The sequence below is a fragment of the Sturnira hondurensis genome, unplaced genomic scaffold, assembly GCF_014824575.4.
Source record: "Sturnira hondurensis isolate 20B ecotype Veracruz unplaced genomic scaffold, ASM1482457v3 Scaffold0020237, whole genome shotgun sequence".
In the NCBI taxonomy this organism is placed as follows: Eukaryota; Metazoa; Chordata; class Mammalia; order Chiroptera; family Phyllostomidae; genus Sturnira; species Sturnira hondurensis.
The window spans coordinates 3092128-3113450 of NW_028092868.1; the positions used below are offsets into that span (position 1 = coordinate 3092128).

At 53.0% G+C, this 21323-nt stretch overlaps 2 protein-coding genes across 3 annotated transcripts; both read left to right on the forward strand.

The window, feature by feature from the left end:
- The first annotated feature begins 915 nt into the window (after positions 1–915).
- Positions 916–7026, forward strand: LOC118975343 (tubulin alpha-1D chain). Its single transcript, XM_037029219.1, has 4 exons — positions 916–1048; positions 4576–4798; positions 5138–5286; positions 6000–7026. Exons 1-4 carry the CDS (start codon positions 1046–1048, stop codon positions 6981–6983), a joined length of 1359 nt encoding a protein of 452 aa, XP_036885114.1. The 5' UTR covers positions 916–1045; the 3' UTR covers positions 6984–7026.
- Positions 7027–12983: 5957 nt separating this feature from the next.
- DNAJB2 (DnaJ heat shock protein family (Hsp40) member B2) lies at positions 12984–20533 on the forward strand. Of its 2 annotated transcripts, XM_037029163.1 has the most exons (10): positions 12985–13200; positions 13478–13578; positions 14157–14266; positions 15300–15353; positions 15522–15644; positions 16395–16487; positions 16681–16783; positions 16951–17021; positions 18307–18510; positions 19617–20533. In XM_037029163.1, exons 2-10 carry the CDS (start codon positions 13514–13516, stop codon positions 19625–19627), a joined length of 834 nt encoding a protein of 277 aa, XP_036885058.1. In that variant the 5' UTR covers positions 12985–13200; positions 13478–13513; the 3' UTR covers positions 19628–20533. The 2 variants fall into 2 exon arrangements, with proteins under 2 accessions (XP_036885057.1, XP_036885058.1); XM_037029162.1 differs by lacking the exon at positions 19617–20533 and having other exon boundaries at positions 12984–13200; positions 18307–18759.
- The last annotated feature ends 790 nt before the right edge of the window (positions 20534–21323 follow it).

The following is a 21323-nucleotide window of genomic DNA, read 5'->3' on the forward strand; positions in this document are numbered from 1 at the left end:
TTTCCACGGTTTCTCTGGGTCCATGCAGGCACAGAGCTGGTGAAGACATGGATTCAACTAGGGTTGTGGGTCAATCAAATGAGGCTGCCAAAGCTAGAGGGAGGCAAGGGAGTTGGGGGTTATGCAAGAGAGTGGTCACCACTGACCATGAAATTTAAAATGGGGAGGCAGATATGAGGGACGATGGCAACTCTGCCATGTGGAAAGAGGAGAAGCACTGGGCTGGAGTCCCAGATGACTCTTAATTCTGCCACTAATTAACTCCCATGTGACCTTGGGCAAGACAGAGGAGGCTTCCATTTCCTTTTCTTCGTCTTGGGAATAGAGGCTCTGCCTTGCTTACCTCACAAAGTTGTTGAGGGACTCAAAGGAGATGAGGGGCGAAGCTGCCTTAACAACTACAACGTGCATACAGACGTGAGAGATTAACATTTTGATTTCATAATTTTGCCGAAAGCCGTAGGGCGAATTCCTCTGTGGAGAAATCAGGCCAGGCTAGACCAGCAGCAACTTGCACGGAAATAGGGAGAAACACTGACAAACAGCCTTGAGCCCTGCTCATCAGCCTGCTCCCTGCATGGAGGACAACAGCAATTCTGGACAAAGCGCTTAAGAGACTTTGTACTTTAATCCTCACAATACTACCTCTCCCTGTTATGCAGATGAGAAAAAAATGCAAAAAAATTTAATGCTAGAGATGGAGCTAACACCGAGCTCCAGTATCGTGTGTTCTTACCCAGAAGGCTCTGAGGTTACCTCTTGCCCCAGGACTCCTTAGTTCTAGTTCCCCACAGACTCTTCATAACCCCACCCACATCCACCTCGCTCCCCTATTTGGGCCCAGGCCCAGGACTTGCCTGCTGCTTGGTAACCAAGTCAATAGACCTGCCCTCCTGGGGATGTTTCTAACAACATTCCCACCCTGAGAACGGACCAGAAAGTACAAGGAGGCCAGAGGCTGTGGGTCTCTCGAAGACCCTAGACCCTTCCCTGTTTTCCTTCCAGCAGCAGACAGACAACCCCAGCCAGCTTCCAACCGAACAGCATGGTGAGTGGAGGTGGGGGGCTGAACATGCAAGTGAGGGTCCTAGTGGACTCAGGTGGGTGGTATGAGGGAGTCCAGATACTCATGGGGCTACAGTGTATGGACAGATCGTGTGGGGAAGGGAGAAGGAGACTTTGTGCCCCTTCCTAAAAGTGCTGGTACATGGGGGGCATGTGCAGGGGCTGAAGGACAGGGTGATGGAAACCAGGAGGTAAGTGTGAGCCTGGGCTCAGGAGCAGGACTGCTAAGGGGGTTTAGGGGTAGGGAGTGTGGGGTTAGTAGGATTGGGGCACAAACTGGAGGCACTGCCCTTCAAAGCCTGGGCCCCACCTCCCAGCTGTGGGATACATCCTCATAGCCCTGCCCAACTGCAATTACATACCAGTGGGGAGAGGGGGGAGGAGGAGGGAGAGAGAGGGTGCTCCCAGTCATTGAGAGGTGGCTAGGCATGGGATCATTTGATATCTTTAACCTGTCTCCAGACCAGGCAGGAGAGAAGAGCATTTAAGAGCATGGTTAGGGCCAGGGTGTCCCAGCTTCCAATAGTCCTCATTTTGCTCATGAGCTATTTGCTTAACCTCTCTGAGAGTCAATTTGCTCATCTATAAAATGGGTTAATAAAAGTACTTACCCAGGGGGGTTGTTGTGAAGATCAAATGAAATAATGTATATGAAGCACTTAGCATAGTGCCTGGAACCTAATTAAAGCTTAATATATGGGAACTAATCGACATAATGACAAAGCTTGTTGCATACAGGTAGGAGATTATGCTATTTTTACAGTCAAGAAAAAGGAGCTAGGGCAGCTGAGGTGAAGTAATTTGTTGTCATAGACAGATGGGGCTTTGAGGCCAAATCTGCATGACTCCAGGGGCTTTCTTTGCTCCAAACCTGCTGTCCCACCATAAGAACCATTGATCCAGCACTTCAGGCACACCTGAGGGGTCAGAAATGCCTTACGTGAACCAGCAGTTGTGGGGGCAATGACAGCATCTAGCTTCCTAATAGAGCCTGGCCAGGCTCAGAGGTGCGGCAGCCGGCCTTGGCCTTGCCAGGTGGTTGGTGAGCTGAGCAGCTGAGTCAGCTCTCTCTGGGACAGGGGATTTCTGAATTCCTCTGGTCTCTAAATCCCTCCCAGATTAATTCATTAACTTCTCTTACTATGACACCAGCAACCGAGGGGTAGGGGGGTTGGTAGGGAGACCCAACATATGGTGCACCCTAGCAAGTGTCATAAAACGAGCTAGGCAACGTGCATGTGCTCTTTCATTCAACCCTCAGGGGATTTCTAGGAGGGGGCTCTTACTATTGCCCCGTATTATAAGGGAAGACATTGACAGAGAGGTTAAGACTCTCGTTCAGGAATAGTAGAGAAGTAAAGGGGTTAGGATACAAATGATTGATGGATTAATCCCAGCCACCTAAAAATCATAGTCAATGCCCTTATGTCACTAAAAATGTCACTGACATGCTAAATTCATGGAGAAAGCACCCTCATTAAAAAGTTATGAACTATTTTAACCCTGGCTGGTGTAGCTCAGTGGTTGAGCTTGGGCCTTTGAACCAAATGGTCACCAGTTCAATTCCCAGTCAGGGCACATGCCTGGGTTGCGGACCAGGTCCCCAGTAGGGGTTGCACAAGAGGCAACCACACATTGATGTTTCTCTCCCTCTCGTTCTCCCTCCCTTCCCCTCTGTCTATAAAAATAAATAAAATCTTTTTAAAAATGTATAAACTATTTTAAACATGCAGAAAGGTATAAAGACTAATACAACGAACACCTGCTACCCATTTTAAGAACTAGAACATCTTCCTGGCTGTGTGTAGCTCAGTGGATTAAGTGTGGGCCTGTGGACCAAAGGATCGTGGTTCGATTCCCAGTCAGGGCACATGCCTGGATTGCAGGCCAGTTCCCAGCAGGGGATGCAGGAGAGGCAACCATACATTGATATTTCTCTCCCTCTCTCCTTCCCTTCCCCTTTAAAGATAAATAAATAAAATCTTTAAAAAAAGAAAAAGAAATAGAACATCTTTTCAATTTCATTCACCTGTACCAAAGAGAACACTTATTGCAAATTTAGTGCTAGGATTTTCCTTCACTTTCTTTATTTTTGCAATATACACACATTTTATGTGATCATATAGTGAATATATAAATTTATCTGTAAATGATGCATAGTATTTTTTTACAAGTTAAAGATTTATATAAATAGTATCATATCATATGATCCTTCTTAATTTGAAGTACATCAATTCAGGCTCCTGAAAGCAGTGATGAGAATTCACGTTTCTTTATTTCCTTCACGTTGTTAAGCCTTAGCATTTGGGGAAATTTGATGACAGTGTTCATTTTGTTTTTAGGGTCTGTGGTAGTTTCTTCTCAAGCAGAGAGGCACTCTGGTAGCACCCAGAAAGGTATTCTGGGAGATGCACCCTGGTTCCCCACTCACCGCACTGTCATACATCTGTTGATGTACGAATCTCTCCCTTCCCTAGACAGTGAGCTTCCTTGACTGTGTGGTAGATGTTACGTGTCCCCAGTGTCAGACATGTTCGGAACACGGTAGAGGCTCAGTAAATCTTTGATGGAGCAGGAGGGTCAAGCCTTCTTGATTCTCATGGGTCTCCCTGGGAAGGACTCTGACCTTTCGCTTTCCTTACAACAACAGACTTATCCCAGCCCTGCTTCAGGGGCCAAGAGTTCTTTGATTACCAGCCTGGAACCGTGTGGGGAAGCGACCTTTCTCTCCAGTCCCACCACCCTCCAGAACCACAACACACCTGAGAGAGGAAAGAGTGGCGTGTGCACATTCGTTCCGGGCCTACTTTTTCCTTCCTCACTGGCATTTCTGGCTGCCACATGAATCCAGGGCTCTTTCTGCTTTTATAAACCTCTTCCTTATCTTTTAACAACAATTTTATTTATTTATTTTTAGAGAGAGGGGAAGGGAGGGAGAGAAATACCAATGTGGGAGAAACATTGATTGGTTGCCTCTCACATGCCCGCAAATGGGGGGCCTGGCAGGCAACCCAGGCACATTGCCGTGACCTGGAATTGAACTGCTGACCTTTCAGTGACACCCAACTCGCTGAGCCACTTCAGCCAGGGCCTTTTCCTTGTCTTTGACCCCTGAAACTTCACTTGGATCTTGCTTCCCACACCAGTGGCCCCTGATTTCTTTCTGAAGAGGAGTGGGTTGAATTTGTGTTCTACCAGACTCATCTGATCCCTTCAACATTCTTAAAGACGCTTAGTCACTGAGCAAGACTCTATAATCTGAGGACTGCCCACATCTTCTGCTTCCCCTGAGGGTTTTGGCCCAGTGCTCCCCCCCCCACCCCCGCCAATGCCTGTTGGTGCTCACCGCCACCAGTAAATGCTTAGCCACAGGAGGTGGGGCAAAGAGAACAGAGTCCAGGAACCTGTGCCCTCAGCCAACCACTCAAGGAAGGAAGGAAGGCAGGAATTGTGTCCAGGCATGGTACCCTTCTCTCTGTTGAGGGTATTTTCTGCCCTTTGTCCTTTCAGCGTGAATGCATCTCAGTCCACGTGGGGCAGGCCGGCGTGCAGATTGGCAATGCCTGCTGGGAGCTCTACTGCTTGGAACATGGGATCCAACCAGATGGGCAGATGCCCAGCGACAAGACCATCGGGGGAGGGGATGACTCCTTCAACACCTTCTTTAGTGAAACGGGGGCTGGAAAGCATGTGCCCCGGGCGGTGTTTGTGGACCTGGAGCCCACCGTGATTGGTGAGAGATGGCCCGTTTCTGCGGTGGCCCTGTCCCAGGCACCACAGTGGGTCCTTCTATGTAGCTGAGAGCACTGGAGTCTGCGGTTCCCAATTGCTGCAGCCAGTTAGAACTCCAGATCTGAAGAACCCCTGTCGCTCAGCTCCAGCATCTCAATGTCACCCCGCATCCCTCTCCTTCTCATTGATGAACACTTAAAATCAAGGGCAATAGCAGCAGCATGAATGGGGCTCCTCCAGGGTAAAACTCAGGGCCTAGAGACCCCACTTCTACTGGGTACCCTGGGGGTCTGGGAGCCAGGCTGCAAGAGGAAGGGGCCTAAAACTGTCTTCATTGCAGATGAAGTTCGGACAGGCACATACCGCCAACTCTTCCATCCAGAGCAGCTCATCACAGGCAAGGAAGATGCTGCCAATAACTATGCCCGTGGCCACTACACTATTGGAAAGGAGCTCATTGACCTGGTGCTGGACCGGATTCGAAAGCTGGTGAGAGAAGGGCTGAAGGCTGCGGATTCCTGTTGTGCGTTCTGGAGCCCAAAGAGAGGAAGGGCAGCTTCAGCCCTTGGGAGAGCCTCCTGGAAAAGTGTTCAGCCTGCCGGATCCAGGCCCTGCACTCTGATAAGGGGAGGCAGAGTATGGGATGAAGTCTGGGGCTGGGTGTCTTCTTTATCTTCCATAGCAACCCAATGCTGGGCAGTGTGGCCGCCAGGGCAGACCTGTCCATGGGCTGCCTGGCCAAGCAATGGGGATCCATAAGCATTCCCAGAATATCACCTCGTATTATAAGGGTGTGGGCAGAGGCCCTGTGAAAAACAGGGGTACAAGTAATGCTGGCCCAAGGTTCTATGACAGACTTTGTTCTACCTCCTATGACTGTTAATCTCAGTAGAGAAAACCCTCCAGAAACATCCAAAATTAATCAGGGAGACACAAGTATGGATGGAGCTGGCAAATCACAATGGGAAAAATAACTACGTTACAAGAGTCAGGAGAACGGTCTGTTAGGGACCTTGGGAGGTTTTAGAGAGAAAGAGGAGTGAGGAAGAGACAGTGGGCTGACTTAGGAGGATCTGTCTTGTGCTCTTGGAAAAGTCTTCCAAGGATTCCCCTTTTGGGGAATTTGAAACAGTGAAAGCTGGTTCCTTCCTATTTGTCAGCTGTGTTTCACACCCTGCATTCTCTCTGCCTTCACCTTCTAGGCTGACCAGTGCACAGGACTCCAAGGGTTCCTCATTTTCCACAGCTTCGGCGGGGGCACCGGCTCCGGCTTCACCTCCCTCCTGATGGAGCGGCTCTCTGTCGACTACGGCAAGAAATCCAAGCTGGAGTTCTCCATCTACCCAGCCCCCCAGGTGTCCACAGCCGTGGTGGAGCCTTACAACTCCATCCTGACCACCCACACCACCCTGGAGCACTCAGACTGCGCCTTCATGGTGGACAACGAGGCCATCTACGACATCTGCCGCCGCAACCTGGACATCGAGCGCCCCACCTACACCAACCTGAACCGCCTCATCGGCCAGATCGTCTCCTCCATCACAGCTTCCCTGCGCTTTGACGGGGCCCTCAACGTGGACCTGACAGAGTTCCAGACCAACCTGGTGCCCTACCCACGCATCCACTTCCCCCTGGCCACCTACGCGCCAGTCATCTCTGCAGAGAAGGCGTACCACGAGCAGCTGTCGGTGGCAGAGATCACCAATGCCTGCTTCGAGCCAGCCAACCAGATGGTGAAGTGTGACCCCCGTCATGGCAAGTACATGGCCTGCTGCCTGCTGTACCGTGGGGACGTGGTGCCCAAGGATGTCAATGCCGCCATCGCTGCCATCAAGACCAAGCGCAGTATTCAGTTTGTGGACTGGTGTCCCACGGGCTTCAAGGTCGGCATCAACTACCAGCCACCCACTGTGGTGCCTGGGGGTGACCTGGCCAAGGTGCAGCGTGCCGTGTGCATGCTGAGCAACACGACCGCCATTGCCGAGGCCTGGGCCCGTCTGGATCACAAGTTCGACCTGATGTATGCCAAGAGGGCGTTTGTGCACTGGTATGTGGGGGAGGGCATGGAGGAGGGTGAGTTCTCTGAGGCCCGGGAGGATATGGCCGCCCTGGAGAAGGATTACGAAGAGGTGGGCATGGATAGTTTGGAGGGAGAGGGAGAAGAGGAGGAGGGGGATGAATACTAGGGGAATCCTTCATGTTTGCCCTAAATAAAGTGCTGTAATCTTATTGCCTCATAAATGTCTTCTTCTCAGGGAAAACCATGGGGTGGTGTGTGGAAGCTTCTTCTTAGCGAGAGTTAGGAAGGCAGGTATCTTACCCTGGGCTCCCCAGAAAGTAGATCTGATTTCAGACTTTACAATAACAAGGGGCACAGTTCCAGAAGCAGAATGGGGTAGAGGGGAGTAAAGCAGGGAAAGAGGGAGACTTCACCCTGGAGTATGTGCAGTTGAGTAAACAGCATCTAAGCACTATTCCCTGGGTGAGGGTGTATGAGTGGTGGTGAGGGAGGGGGAATCCATGCACTGACTCCATCCTTCCATTGGTTAAGCCTTCAGTCCATTAAGCATGAACCCCCTTGCACTTCTGGGTTACATGCGCGCACACACACACACACACACACACACACACACACACACACGAGCTGCAGGGTCAACAGAGAATCCCCAAGACAGGAAGTAAGGTGCTGTTAAATTGCATGTGTGTGAAGTTGCTCCGAGCCTCACACGAATGCAGCCAGAGCCTGGTGAGGCCAGGAGGGTGTGAAATGGTGCTTAGAGGAGTCTGATATAGCTGACATGGTCTGACATAGCTGGTGTCCATTCACCCTGTAGACTGGGGTTCTATCTTCTTCCGGAAGGCAGTTTGGGTTTAGAGGGAGCCGAAGCTGGCATTAAAGCAGAACAGTGGCACAGTGAGAGCAACCATGGGAGAAGCGTTGGGGACAGGCTGGGTGTAGCTCCCAGGAAACTCCATCAACACCAAAGAAGACAATTAACCTCCTGATATACAGAGAGGGAAAGAACTACCTTGGCTTCTTCCTTCCTCTCACCCTCAATCTCCAGGCAGTAGCTCCCATTGGCTGAATCAAAACAGAAGCTAGTTGGCAAAGGTGCCCACGAAAAAGAGGGTGCAGCCTGCAAGATAGATACAGAGCAGAGCGGAGAAGGTGGGTGAATGGATCTCAGAGAAAACAGGCAAGTATTACACACCCACGCCCAAGTCTAACACTGGAAATGGAGTGACTCCTGCCCTTCTCCAGGGACCTACTATCTGTCCCTGTCACTCTTGTCCCAATAATTACTTGGAAGTAGAGGACANGCAGTAGCTCCCATTGGCTGAATCAAAACAGAAGCTAGTTGGCAAAGGTGCCCATGAAAAAGAGGGTGCAGCCTGCAAGATAGATACAGAGCAGGGCGGAGAAGGTGGGTGAATGGATCTCAGAGAAAACAGGCAAGTATTACACACCCACGCCCAAGTCTAACACTGGAAATGGAGTGACTCCTGCCCTTCTCCAGGGACCTACTATCTGTCCCTGTCACTCTTGTCCCAATAATTACTTGGAAGTAGAGGACAGAGTGGAAACAACAGGGTGTGGTGGGGGAGGGGTTAGAGAAGAAAGTGGGTGTGCCCAGTGTAGCACTGTCTTCACTCTAGTCTGGAAGCATTTGTCCAGACAGAGCAGTGTTCTCAACTCCAGTCGGAGGGTTTAAGCTCGCAGGAGAAGGTTTGTCCCCGGAAGAAAGAGGCCTGTAGTTGTGTGTATGTGTGTGTCTGGTGCTGGTGGTGGACAGTAATTTAATTTGGAGAGAGTATTTAGAAGTCCACTTTGTCTGAAGAGCTCAGCTATATTCTCAAATCTGTTTATTTTTCCACTAAAAGGACTGACTTCCAAATCTTGACTCATGTCAAACTTGGGAAGGGAAGAGAGTTTTTTGGGGAGCATTTTAATGTCATTTATTGAGCATCAACTACGTAATGGGTCCAGGATCCATATTATCTTCTTTAATCCCGAGGTAAATGCAGTTATACCCAGGGGACTGGAAGCTTCATGGGAACAAGGCCTGTTCTGCTCTCAGTACCAGAATGTTGTCCAATATATATCAGTTAGCTGGATATCTGTGGAGCAGACTTGTTAAATGAATGCCTGTTTTATAGATGTGGAGACTGAGGCTCAAAAAGTTATGTGACCTGTCCAAGGTTACTCAGCTAGTAAAGGGAGGAGTAAGGATTCAATCCCAGGCCAGCCTGGGCCAAAGTTTGTGCCGCTGCCCTTCCCTTCTCCAGGTGGCTTCCTCTCCTCTCCTCCCCACAGCAGTCCCAGGCACCCCTCCAGACACCACCTCCTCTGGGCCTGCCAGGTCTCCAGTTCACAGACAGTGACTAAGGTGCCTAGAAGGCAGGGAGGGGGTGATATTCCCTTTGACACTACCCTGCCCAGGCACTGTGGTGGAGGGCATGTGTTGCAGGGTGTAGGGACCCAGTTTCTGGGCTGAACACGGACAGAGGCAGAGGCATCTTTGGGGCCATCAGTGACCTCTGAAAAGCCTTCTCCCTAACACCCAACATCTCACAGGAGGTGAGGTGAGAGCTTGGGAGAGGCCAGCAGGGAGGGCCAAGATAGGAGGTGAGTCTTCACCTGCCGGGATGGCTGGGCATCCAGAGACGTGGTTAGGCTCCCCTCCTGTTGGCTGTCCCCGCCAGCCTACCCTGGGCAGCTGTAAGGCCATCTCCTCTCAGACCCTGAAAGGCCTCTCAGCTAGAAACTCTGCTGGCAGGTGCTGGCAGGCCTAGGTTGGGTTGGGTGTGGGTGTGGGTGTGGAGCGGTGGCAACTCTGGCCTCTACAGGGCAGCGGGGAATGCCACCCAGCCTGGCTCCTGGGGACTCCCTCTGAGCAGGGGAATGATTTCATCCCTGATGCTTCTAAAGCCAGGCTACAATTATCTCCTGCAGGCAGACACAAGAGACAGATTCCCAGCCTTGGATCCCACCAAGCACCTTTATTTCCAGGCCTCTGATGTGTCAGGAACAGGCCTGTCTCCAAAGCTGCATTCTCACCATTCCCCCTTCTGCAATGCCACCTCCCCCTGCTTAACTCAATGCTGCCATTCCTTCCAGCTTAGGTCATGGTCACCCAGCACCCATCCAACCCTGGGGAGCTCTGCCTCCTCGAGATTCTCTTGGCCCCTACTGTGTCTCCATCACTCATTTGGTACTTGGCATGGACTGCCTTGAATGGTAGCACTTGGCTTCTTGTCAGTACCCTTTTTTCCCAACTAGCTTTCTAAAAAATTCTGTATGTATTTGTACAGTTATTGGTACATGCTTCAGAATTCAAAAAGTACCAAACATATCTACAAACAGCAAAAATAAGTTTATACAGTGAAAATGTTTCCTTTACTGGCTCTCCTCTTGGCAGCCATCACTGTTAACTTTTTTGTCAGTGTTTCCTTCCTGAGGCATCTATATATATAGTGATGTGTGTATACACATCTAGATACATTTCATTCTCTACCTGTTTTTTCCCCTTAACAATAAATCTAGGAGATTTATCTAAGTCTACATCAGAACATATAAATATGCCTCATTCTTTCTGGTGGCAATATATTATTCCATTGTATTCATTCCATTACTTGTTTAACCATTGTGCTATTGATGGGTATTTAAGTTGTTTCCAACTTTTTGCTTTTGAAAAGAATACTGTACCTCTTGCACATACTTCTTTGCACACAGGTACAACCATAAATTATTAAAATTGTAATTGCTGATCAAAGCATATGCACCTTTAATTTTGGTATACCTCATATCGCTCCCTTCAGAAGTTACACTCAATTACACTCCCCCACCAGTGTGTGAGAATGCCTGTGCTCATGGCCTTGCCTCAATGCCGCATTAAACTTTGTGATATTCGTCAGTCATCTGACACAGCTTTCTTGTAGAATTCTTGTTATGAGAGACTTAAACTTAAACCTCTTCGTATTCCTGCTCTTAATATAATATCGCAGACATGGTAGGTGCTAGACATGTCTAGGCAGAATGTCTGTGGAGATAAGAGAAGTAAGAAGAAACAGATTCGGAAGGTTTTGGAGTAATTTAACCTTAACCATTCCTCCCTCTCATACCAAGATCAGTAGAACTCGTAAACAGCAGAAACTAACTCTGGCAAATTGAAACAAGAAGTCATGGCCCTAGCCCGGTGGCTCAGGTGGTTGCAGCATTGCCCAGAACACGAAAAGGTTGCAGGTTCAGTCCGCACTTGGGGTGTGTACAGGAGGCAACCAATCAATGTTTCTCTCTCACATCAGCGTTTCTCTCTCTCTAAAAATTAATAAACATATCCTTCGGTGTGGATTAAAAATACAACTATTTTTAAGTATATTTTTTTACCAATTTTGCTATTACAGTTGTCCCGGTTTTCTCCCTTCTCCCCCTTTTCCCTGCACCCCCCCCCAAAAATACAACTCTTTAAAAAAAAGAAAGAAAACACCAAGAGACCTGGAGAGATACTGGGTAGCACACGGAATCCGTACGAGGGCTCCCAACAGGCCTCTGCAAACAGGTAGGCACCAAGGAAACCTAGGCAGCATATAGTCAAGGTCAGGGCACAAGACTGCCTGCCTGAAAGACCCCTGTCTCCTCTACCCCCTGCAGTGAGGCCCCCTCCCAACCAGGCACTGAGGCTGACCTTTTTCGTCCAGACACTAGAGGCCGCTGCTGGCTCCGCTGTCATCACAGAGCAGAAATGAATTCTCAACTGCCCCAGCTTCTCCTTGACTTGATCCAGATTCAAACTCCCAGTGGGAGCTTCTGACTAGGAGAGATTATGTCTTTTGCCTGCACCCTTGGAGCCGAGAAGTCTAGGAGAGCAATGTCCGGGCTTTGAGGCAGGTCGTGGCGGGCATGCCTGCCACCAAGACCTATGCAATGGGAATTTCCCAGATGTGGGCAGGAGGCCCAGACTGTGGACAGGCGGGACAAGTGGACAAACACACACCACTCTTCTTTTCTCATATCTGGCTCAAGCTTTTCTCTTCGGTGAAGATTTTCTGGGTCACTAGCCTAAAACACTCTTCTGGACTCGTATAACCATTGCTGCTTGGGCCAATAATGATGCCAGAGAAGACTGTGCTAAAACCTACTACTCTATACCCCACCTCTTCTGACTTTTAAACAGCCCTGGACGTTACCTGTATTTAGGGAGGAAAAACAGTTCTCAGATCTTCCCAAATCACAGAGCAGTGCCAGGTGGCAAACCCAGGTCTGTCTGTTTCCAAAGCCTTGGGGTTTCCCAGGGGGCTGTATGAGTGGGCTGGTATCTCACCAAGGTGGAGCTCTGGGAAGGCAGGGGTTGGGCCACCTTCTTCTTTTTATATCCTGGCAACATCTACTATGTAGAAGACACTCAATTAATGCTTGGTGGATTGGCCTGAATGAGATCAAGCAGGAGTCAATTCTGGAAGGTTCTCTAAATATCCCATGAGGCCTGAACTCAGGAATCACTTTCAGGTAGAAATCTTACTCAGGATCACTTTGAGCAGAAAAACCTTGAAACCAGGAATTCTCCTTCTCCCTCCCTCCCTCCCTCCCTCCCTCTTGTTTTCCTTTTACCCTTTAACCCCACTTCCCCAAATGTGCCAAAACTGTCAAGAAGAGGTTCACATCTGCCCATTATTAATCATCCAATGGTTACTTTTGAACCCCACCACTGCCCTTATACTCTAGTAGAAAAAGACACAAGCCCTGCCCTGTGGAATTTACAATTTAGCAGGGGAAGTGAATGTCCATCAAATACACAAATGCCATTTGTAACTCTGACAAGAGCGGTGAAGGACGGCGCCAGGTGCGATGAGAGGCAGGTCTGACCTCCTCAGGTGAGTCGGGGCAGCCTCTTTTGAAAACCTGGGGCTGGAGCTGGAATTCGAAGGAGGATTTAGCCCAAAGGGAACTCTGTGAGTCCTTGAGGTGCCGATTTCCTGCAGGGTGAGTAATCATGGATCATCGAGCCTGTTTCTAGAAAAGGGACAGGGACCAAGAACTAGGTGGCGTGCTCGTTGGTAAGTGCGTCATGCCCGGATGGAGCCGGCCGGCATCTCTCGGACTCAGCCGGGGATGACGTAGTCCTGGTGCAAGCCCAAAATAGCTGGCTCCGCCCCTATCTCCCGGCAACCCCTGCAGCACCCTCCCCCTCCCCCGTCTGTATGCCACCATCCCCCGGGTGACAGGCCAAGCCGGCCTCCTCCGAGTCTCTAGTAGTTTCGGTGCAGCTGACGCAGGCCTGCACTCACAGCTGGGCCGGGAGCGTCCTACGCAGTACCCGCGAGCCCGGCAGCGGGTGCCAGACGGTTCCCGGCGGGTTGCAGGGGCGGGGCAACGCAGCAGCCCGAGGACTCTGGGAGGAGGAGGTGCGGGCAGGGTGCCCCGTCAGGCTGGGGGCCCTGGGCCTGCCTGCGGAGTTAGGAGACTGCGGTAGGGCTCCCCGGGCCTAGGCAGCGAGATAGCCAGTGGCACCGGCCTGCAGGGGCCGATAAGGCTGCCCGACCGAGCCCAGTGACCCGCAGCAAAAAGAGCCGAGTTGGGCTCCGCTTCCCACTTGGGAGCACCTCCCGCCACTCTGGGGGGCTTCAGCCCCAAGGAGCTGCCCTTGGGTCTTTCTGCCTGACTTTTCCTTCTCTCCTACAGCCCCTCGGAAGCCAGCCTGACTGCAGACAAGTTGCCATGGCATCCTACTACGAGATCCTAGACGTGCCGCGAAGTGCGTCCGCTGATGACATAAAGAAGGCGTAAGTGCCTCCGCTGGGCACCACAATGCCTCTCAAACCCCTGGGCCCTGCCACCAGCACCTTGGGGCCCTTCAGAGGACGTGCCCAAGGAACCAGGTCTTTGACTTCTATAGGGAGTAAGGAGACCCCTGGATGGGTAGGAGAAAGTCTGTAGCTGTGAAGTTCGGCTGGGAGCTGCTCTGTGGGTCCTTCTCTAGTGAACCCTCCCTTCCACTCCTCTCCCCACCCCTAGATGTGGGCTTTCTTAGAATGCAGGGCAAAGATGCCCAGGCAATGTGACCAGGAGGGACGACTGCCCTTCTACTCTCCATGGAACTCCAGCCCCAGCGAGCCCCAGGGAGGGTTTAGGGCTGGGACCTTCTCCCCCTCATGTTACCGTCTGTTAATACAAGCAGTCCTAGCACTGGCTGCAAGAAGGGAGATAGGGAACCCCCATTAAAATACCTCGTCAGAGGCAGCTCCAGCAGCTGGGGTGAAAGGACATTGGTTGGCTAATGGGAAAATGGGTCATTCTGTTCCCTGGTGGAAAGTGGCTACATTTGTCCCTTTCCCCTCCCCTCCGAACCCACTTCCTGCAGGTATCGGCGGAAGGCTCTACAGTGGCACCCAGACAAGAATCCAGATAATAAAGAATTTGCTGAGAGGAAGTTCAAGGAGGTGGCCGAGGCATACGAAGTGCTGTCAGACAGTAAGGCCAGGGTCCTGGCGGGAGGTACCCATCACCCCCACTTCATGCCCTGTCACACTCCTTCCCAAAGCTGTGCCTTTTCCAAGCTGGCATTTAAGTGCCCCCCCTCCCACAGGGACTCTGGGGCTTTTTTCCCTTTAAATGAGCACCTATACTATGTGCAAAGCATTGTTTATTTTTCCCCTAATTGCCTGTGCTCAGTGCCTGCTCCCTAGCAGCGTGGGTTCTGACAAAGGAAAGGCTGCAGGGCAGGCAACCAGTGTGTCCTGAGCCGCCTCCGTGCCAGGCATTGGTGGGTGTAGCCTCCGTGAGTCCTCACAGCCATCCCACCAGGCAGGAGTTATCAGCCCCATTTTACTGGCAAGGAAACTGAGGCTGGGAGAGGCGAGGTAATCTACTCAAGGTCACACAACTGGAGTGTGAATCCAGGTCTTTTTTTCATTCATTCAAAAAATACTTATTCGGATGCTTATGGTGCTGGGCCCTTGCTGGGTATGGGGTAACAATGGGGGACAAGCAGGCACTGTCCTCATCCTGATGGGCTTATCACATTTCGCTTGGGAACACTGACATTAACCAGGTAAATAAATAGATGAGAGCATTCCAAAGGAAAGTTGCAGGGGGATGTGACAGGGACTAACAGGCAGCGATTTTTGTGGCCATGGTCCTAGAAGTCCCCTCTGAGAAAGTGACATTTAGGCTAAGCTCTGATCAATAATAACACCATCATAATAAGCTCACATTTATGGAACACTTACTACGTAGCAGGCACTGTGTCAAGCCATGTACATGAATTATCTCACTTCATCCTCAACAGTCCTAGGAGGTAGGCATTGTTATCATGTCCATTTTACAGATGAGAAGGAGTCAGTGTGTGAAAGGCTGAGCTGCTGCTAACACCTGTAGCCCCTGTCCCCTGTGCACCCTGCTGCCCCCAAGTGTCAGCCTCCAGGCAGTCCTCTGAGGGTCTTAGCCCAGCAGGGGAGGCCAGCATCCCAGAGGGAGGGAGAAATGATCTGGTCTCTCCTTCCAGAGCATAAGCGAGAGATCTATGACCGCTATGGCCGGGAAGGGCTGACCGGAGCAGGTAGGTGGGACAGTGGGGCCCAGGGACAGAGTGGATCAGGGAGGTGAGGGGGAGGGCAGATTCTTGCAGTGGATGTTTTCTCAGGGCTCCTGGCTGTGCCTTAGATGGGGTCCCCTGGCCCAGGTAGTGTACTCGCTAAGCCCCCTTCTCATCCTGCCTCTCCTCCAGGAGGTGGCCCATCTCGGGCAGAAGCTGGCAGTGGTGGGCCTGGCTTCACCTTCACCTTCCGTAGCCCTGAGGAGGTCTTCCGGGAGTTCTTCGGGGGCGCAGACCCTTTTGCAGAGCTCTTTGGTGAGTGGACTCTGGGGACCTCGGACTAGCTCGGCTTCCCCCTCCAGACCTGCCCTCCATCCCCTGGGACGTCCTCAAGGGGAGGCGGAGAGGGCAGCAGAATCCCACAGACTGAAGATTTTGTGTGGGTGGATCCAGTGAGAGCGAGGACAGAACCTTACACAGGCCTGAACTCACATGACCCTGTAGTGACACTTCAGAGACTTGTCTTATTAAACGATAACAATAATACATTGTTAGTCCCCCACAATGATAGCCAGGAAAGCAAGCCTCAAAGCCTCACGTGACAGTAACAATGCCATTACAAACAACAGCAGGTACCATTTTTTGGAGTGATTAATGTGAACCCTGTGAAGCAGATAATTTTATCCCCATTTGCAGATGACTGAGGCACATTCAAGTAATTTGCTTACAGACGCACGGCACGCGGGAGCGCGGGTCTCACAGCTGTGTCAGCCCGACCCTGTGCCATGCTGGTCTGTCGAAGGAGCCGCCTGTCCTCCCTCCCTCTTTCCCTCTCTCCTCCCTTCCTTTATTCTCTATTGTGGACAAAACTCACCAGGGACCTGTTTCATATATAATACTGAAAAGGAATGTAATTTGTAAGTCAATCCAAGCAGAAAGGAAAAAGCAATCAGAAGCGTACCCAGTTGCTTAGCAGCTTCTGTTTCTTGTAAGAAGGATTTACACATCACATTTTGGGGGGGAGTGTCTTCGCCAGATGATTGTTAGTCTGCTCGCTTGTTGCAGATGACCTGGGCCCCTTCTCAGAGCTTCAGAATCGGGGTTCACGACACTCAGGCCCCTTCTTCACCTTCTCCTCTTCCTTCCCTGGGCACTCTGGTAAGTGCTGTCCCTTCCCATTTTCACAAGCTCTGAGTCCTGGGTCACCTCAACTCAGCTTGTGGCTCTCCTAAGCCGCTCCTCCGGTGCCCCCGGAGCCCTGCCTGCAGGGAGAGCCCACAGGGGCTCTCGGGCCCTTGTCACTGCAGACAGCCCCCGTCTAACCAGCTCTCCTCCTCTGTCCCAATGCCAGAGTTCTCCTCCTCGTCTTTCTCCTTCAGTCCTGGAGCTGGTGCTTTTCGCTCTGTTTCTACATCCACCACCTTCGTCCAGGGACACCGCATCACCACACGCAGGTGAGGGCTCCTCCTGGGACCCTGCCAGGTGGAGGAGGAGCTGCAACCACGGGAAAGTCAGCCCCTTGGAGGCAGAGCCCTGTGGGTCCTGGTCACCGCAGCATCTCAGCACATACACCCGCAGCGCTCAGGCATGCCCACTGAGTGACCTGCGCTGCCTCCCACAGGATCACGGAGAACGGGCAGGAACGGGTGGAAGTGGAGGAGGATGGGCAGCTGAAGTCGATCACAATCAACGGTGAGGAGCGGCTCTGCCCCTCAGTCCCTGGCAGGAAGCCCCAGCCTCAGGCCCCTGAGACGGTGAGGAGCGGCTCTGCCCCTCAGTCCCTGGCAGGAAGCCCCAGCCTCAGGCCCCTGAGCCCCCCCCCCCCCCAAGCTGCTCCAGTCGGAACTCCCTCGGGGCATGGCGGGAATGGCCACCCCAGGCCAGACTGGCAGGATCCCGGACGGTCGTCACATGGAAGGGGGCCAGGACAGCAGATTGAGGAGCCTCAGAGGGCCAGCCAGTCACTGTCGTCATTAGCAGGGTGTGCATCTGCGGAACTACACTGTTTTCAAAGCGCTCACACATTCCATATCCCCGTATTCCTCACACAGCCGGGGGAAAGCAGGGCAGTTGGTGTTTGCCCTAGTTTTCATCTGAGGAGGCTAGGCCTCAGCACAGTCAAATGGCCGCGGTCCCAAGTACCCCCAGGCCCGAGGCTCTGTCCTACTTAGTGAGGGGGAAATCCAGGAATGAAACTCAGGATTCCTGGAGCTGAACTCTTGCCCCAACACCCAGCTGTCCCAGTTGTTCGCCATGGCTGCCCTTTTATGCCACTCGCCCTGNCGGATGGTCGTCACATGGAAGGGGGCCAGGACAGCAGATTGAGGAGCCCCAGAGGGCCAGCCAGTCACTGTCGTCATTAGCAGGGTGTGCATCTGCGGAACTACACTGTTTTCAAAGCACTCACACATTCCATATCCCCGTATTCCTCACACAGCCGGGGGGAAGCAGGGCAGTTGGTGTTTGCCCTAGTTTTCATCTGAGGAGGCTAGGCCTCAGCACAGTCAAATGGCCGCGGTCCCAAGTACCCCCAGGCCCGAGGCTCTGTCCTACTTAGTGAGGGGGAAATCCAGGAATGAAACTCAGGATTCCTGGAGCTGAACTCTTGCCCCAACACCCAGCTGTCCCAGTTGTTCGCCATGGCTGCCCTTTTATGCCACTCGCCCTGGGACCACTATGCTCTCTTAGTCAACCAGTGGAATGTTTTGACAAGGTAGACATTCTCATCATTCCCGTTTTATCGATGAGGAAAGGGCAGCTCAGGGAGGTTGAGTAACTTGCTCGAGGAGATAGCTTATACCTACGGCAGCACCTGAACACCTGTGCATGGTTGTAACCACTGTGCTAGGTGTTAAAACATACGCACAGCAGATCCAAGAGGGGCTGGAAGTGGTCGGAGTCGTTGCTGCACGTGGCAGCCTGGCAGGATGCCCCTGGCCTGGGCCAGAAGGCCTCACGGCGGCCATGACTCCTGCAGGTGTTCCGGACGACCTGGCACTGGGCTTGGAGCTGAGCCGTCGCGAGCAGCAACAGTCTGTTGCCTCCAGACTTGGAGGCACGCAGGTGCAGCAGACCCCTGCCTCCCACCCTGACAACGACCTCTCCGAGGATGATGAGGACCTGCAGCTCGCCATGGCCTACAGCCTGTCCGAGATGGAGGCAGCTGGGAAGAAACCGGCAGGTGGGCGGGAGGCACAGCGAAGACGGCATGGGCGTCCCAAGGCTCAGTACCAAGATCGAGGCATGGGGGGGACTCACGAGAGTGCAAGGGGTAACGCAGCCAAACCCAGCACACCCCTGGAGGAGAAGGCCTCTCGGTGCCTCATCCTCTGATTGCCAGGCTCAGCCCACCCCCATTCCGGATGGCCCAGGTCCGCTCACTGTTAGAACAGAGAGGGGTGTGGCCCCTCCAACTCCATGCTCCCTCTACAGGCCCCCCCCCACTCCAGGCTCCAGTGTGGACTCGGGCCTTGCCCTGCTGAGCTGACAGGTCCCTGGTGAAGCGCAGAGTGGGGGCCTCAGGGCTGTGGGAGGGCCTGAGGAGCCAGGATGCACTTCTTATTTGATGGGGGGCATCTAAGGGGCATTAGTGGTTTGGGGCAGGCCTTGTGTGCCCAGGGCTTCTGCCACCTGTGCTGCTGCTGATGTCAAGGAAGGAGGACTTGGCCTGGGGTTCTCTGAGCGCTCACCGGCAGCTACGCCGCGGGGAGTCTGCGGCTCTCCTTGTTCAGCTGCGGACACCCCACCCTGGTTTCTGTGCAGTGTTGAGCTCTGACTGTCTCTGTTGCTTCCCTTCTGGTGCTGCTTCTTCTTCCTCACACTCTCCTCTCTGCAATTCCCCGTGGGCCACGTCGCTTGCTTTCACTGCCGTCTGGCTAGGACTCCCTTCTTCCTTCCCCAAGGAGGCCTCAGTGTGACGAGGAAGATGCTGTGGCCCGTAGGGCCATAAGGTCTTCCGGGGAGGCTAGCTGGGTGGGGCGGGAGCCTCTCGGCCATCCAGATTCGGAACCGGAGCCCACTCCTCCTCCCTTCCTCTTGCTGCCTCAGCCTGCCCCAGGCCTCGGGACTAGGCAGAGGTGAGGCCGGCAAACCCTGGAGAAGTGGGATAGGGCCAGGGTGCCCCAGGAGGGAGGCCTAGGAGGGGACTGTGCCCTGTCCTACTTCACCATGCATCAGGGCTCAGGGAGAGGCCACAGGGCTAGCCCAGGTCTGCATGCTTAGTGGCACCATCCTCCACGGCTTGCTGCTGACCCTCTCTCCTATCACCCACCCCCGCTCTCTCCCCAGATGTGTTCTGAGCTGGATGTCCGGGATCCAGAGTTGATGCACAGTTCCAACAGGACAGCGCCCTCCCCTGTGCGCTGGGAGGGGACCCTCCATTCCTCTCCCTCACCTGTGCTAAGCATAGAGCTGGGCCTGGGCCTGGATGGTGGGTGGGAGCCGGGTGGGAGGCGGCAGTAGTCTTAGCCTATAAACTCTTCACTGGGTGTTTGGTGCTGTCTCTTGGGGACTACTAGTCCCAGAATGCAACACACCCTGACTCATTTGTAATAGATCATGCTTGTGGGAAACGGGTGTGTGGTTATGGAGCTGTGCATCTTGGGACATGTAGTTCCAGCCCAGGTCAGCCTGTCACTCACTGTGAGATGGGGAGATCTTATCCTTTGAGTCGTCCCTGGCAGGGGTGATGAGAATGTGGATGAAGGGGTAATGGTCCAAGCTTCCATTTCCCTGACACCCGTTGCTAGCACCGAGGTTAGAGAGGTTGAGTGTACAAATGAAGGCCCTGTGGCATCTGGGAGCAGCTCTTGTCCTATGGGCAGTGCTGGGCTGAGGAACAAGCTGGGATGGGATCACCAAAAAGCCGATGGGTGTGGATCGGTGGAGAGCTTGCAGAGAAGGGCCCTCTGGGACGTGTATGTCTGTGTCTGGGACTGGCATGCAATGGGCACTCCAGGCATGTTGCTGCTTGTGTGGCTTCTCTGGCCTCTGCCCCTGCTGCCCATTCTCTCTCCAACACCACAGCTGAGCCGCCTCTCCTCCTCCCTGCCGGGGGAGCCCAGTGGCTGGGGAGGGGAGGGCGGCGCCAGGGCATTGCCAGGCCCTGTGCCACTGCATCTCGGAGCCCCATCGAAGCCAGCTGGGCTGAGCTTGCACCAGAGGGAAACACTGGAAGCCAATAAAGCTGGGTTTCGAGAGCTCGGTGGTATGCTCTGTCCTGTGTTCTTCCTTCTAGAGTGGCCCAGGGACCTACAGGGCCGGTGCTGATGTGCCTCCCTTTATTGTCCAAACACCTAGAGATTGTGAGCCTTCCTAGCTGACAGCAGATGTCCCCTCTCTGACCGGGCTGCCCCCACCCCTGAGTGTGTTTGGAGCCCCTAGAAATGCTCACGTTCTTCTGCCCTCACCCCCTGGGCCCCACAGATGGCTTTCCCCAGACACCTGTGGTGCCCTCACCTGGGGACCCACCACCCAGTACTCCGCAGCAGTAAGGACCTAACTACAGTGTGACGTGACTGAAAGCACCAGGACCACCAAAAGCACGGAACTGCAGGAAAATGCATGTAGACTCACCTCTTCCCAGGTTTCCTTAGCCCAGAGCCAGTGGCGGGTCTCAGAGGCCCGCCTCCCCCACGTGGAGCCGCACAAGTCCTTGCCACTCAGGGTCCAGGTCCCCAGCTCATCAGGACCCAGGGAGGAGAAAGCCAGGTACCGCTCCTGTCCTCCAGATCCCTGTAGAGACGCCCCTGCGGCCACGGGACGAGCACCTGTCCACTGCCGAGCAGGGCAGTGCAGCCCCCCACAACTCCCTCTTCCTCTCCAGGACATGCTCGCCTTCATCTTCAAGAGCCCAAGGGCCTACAGTGTATTTTTCTCAAAGGAAGCAGCCTGCCCTGAAAGAATTTCAAGCCTCTGTCTTAGAGGGAATTTGTTGAAGTTTGTGCAGTGGCTGTTTTGACAAACTTCTAGCCTTTGAGAGGTCAAACATGCTGA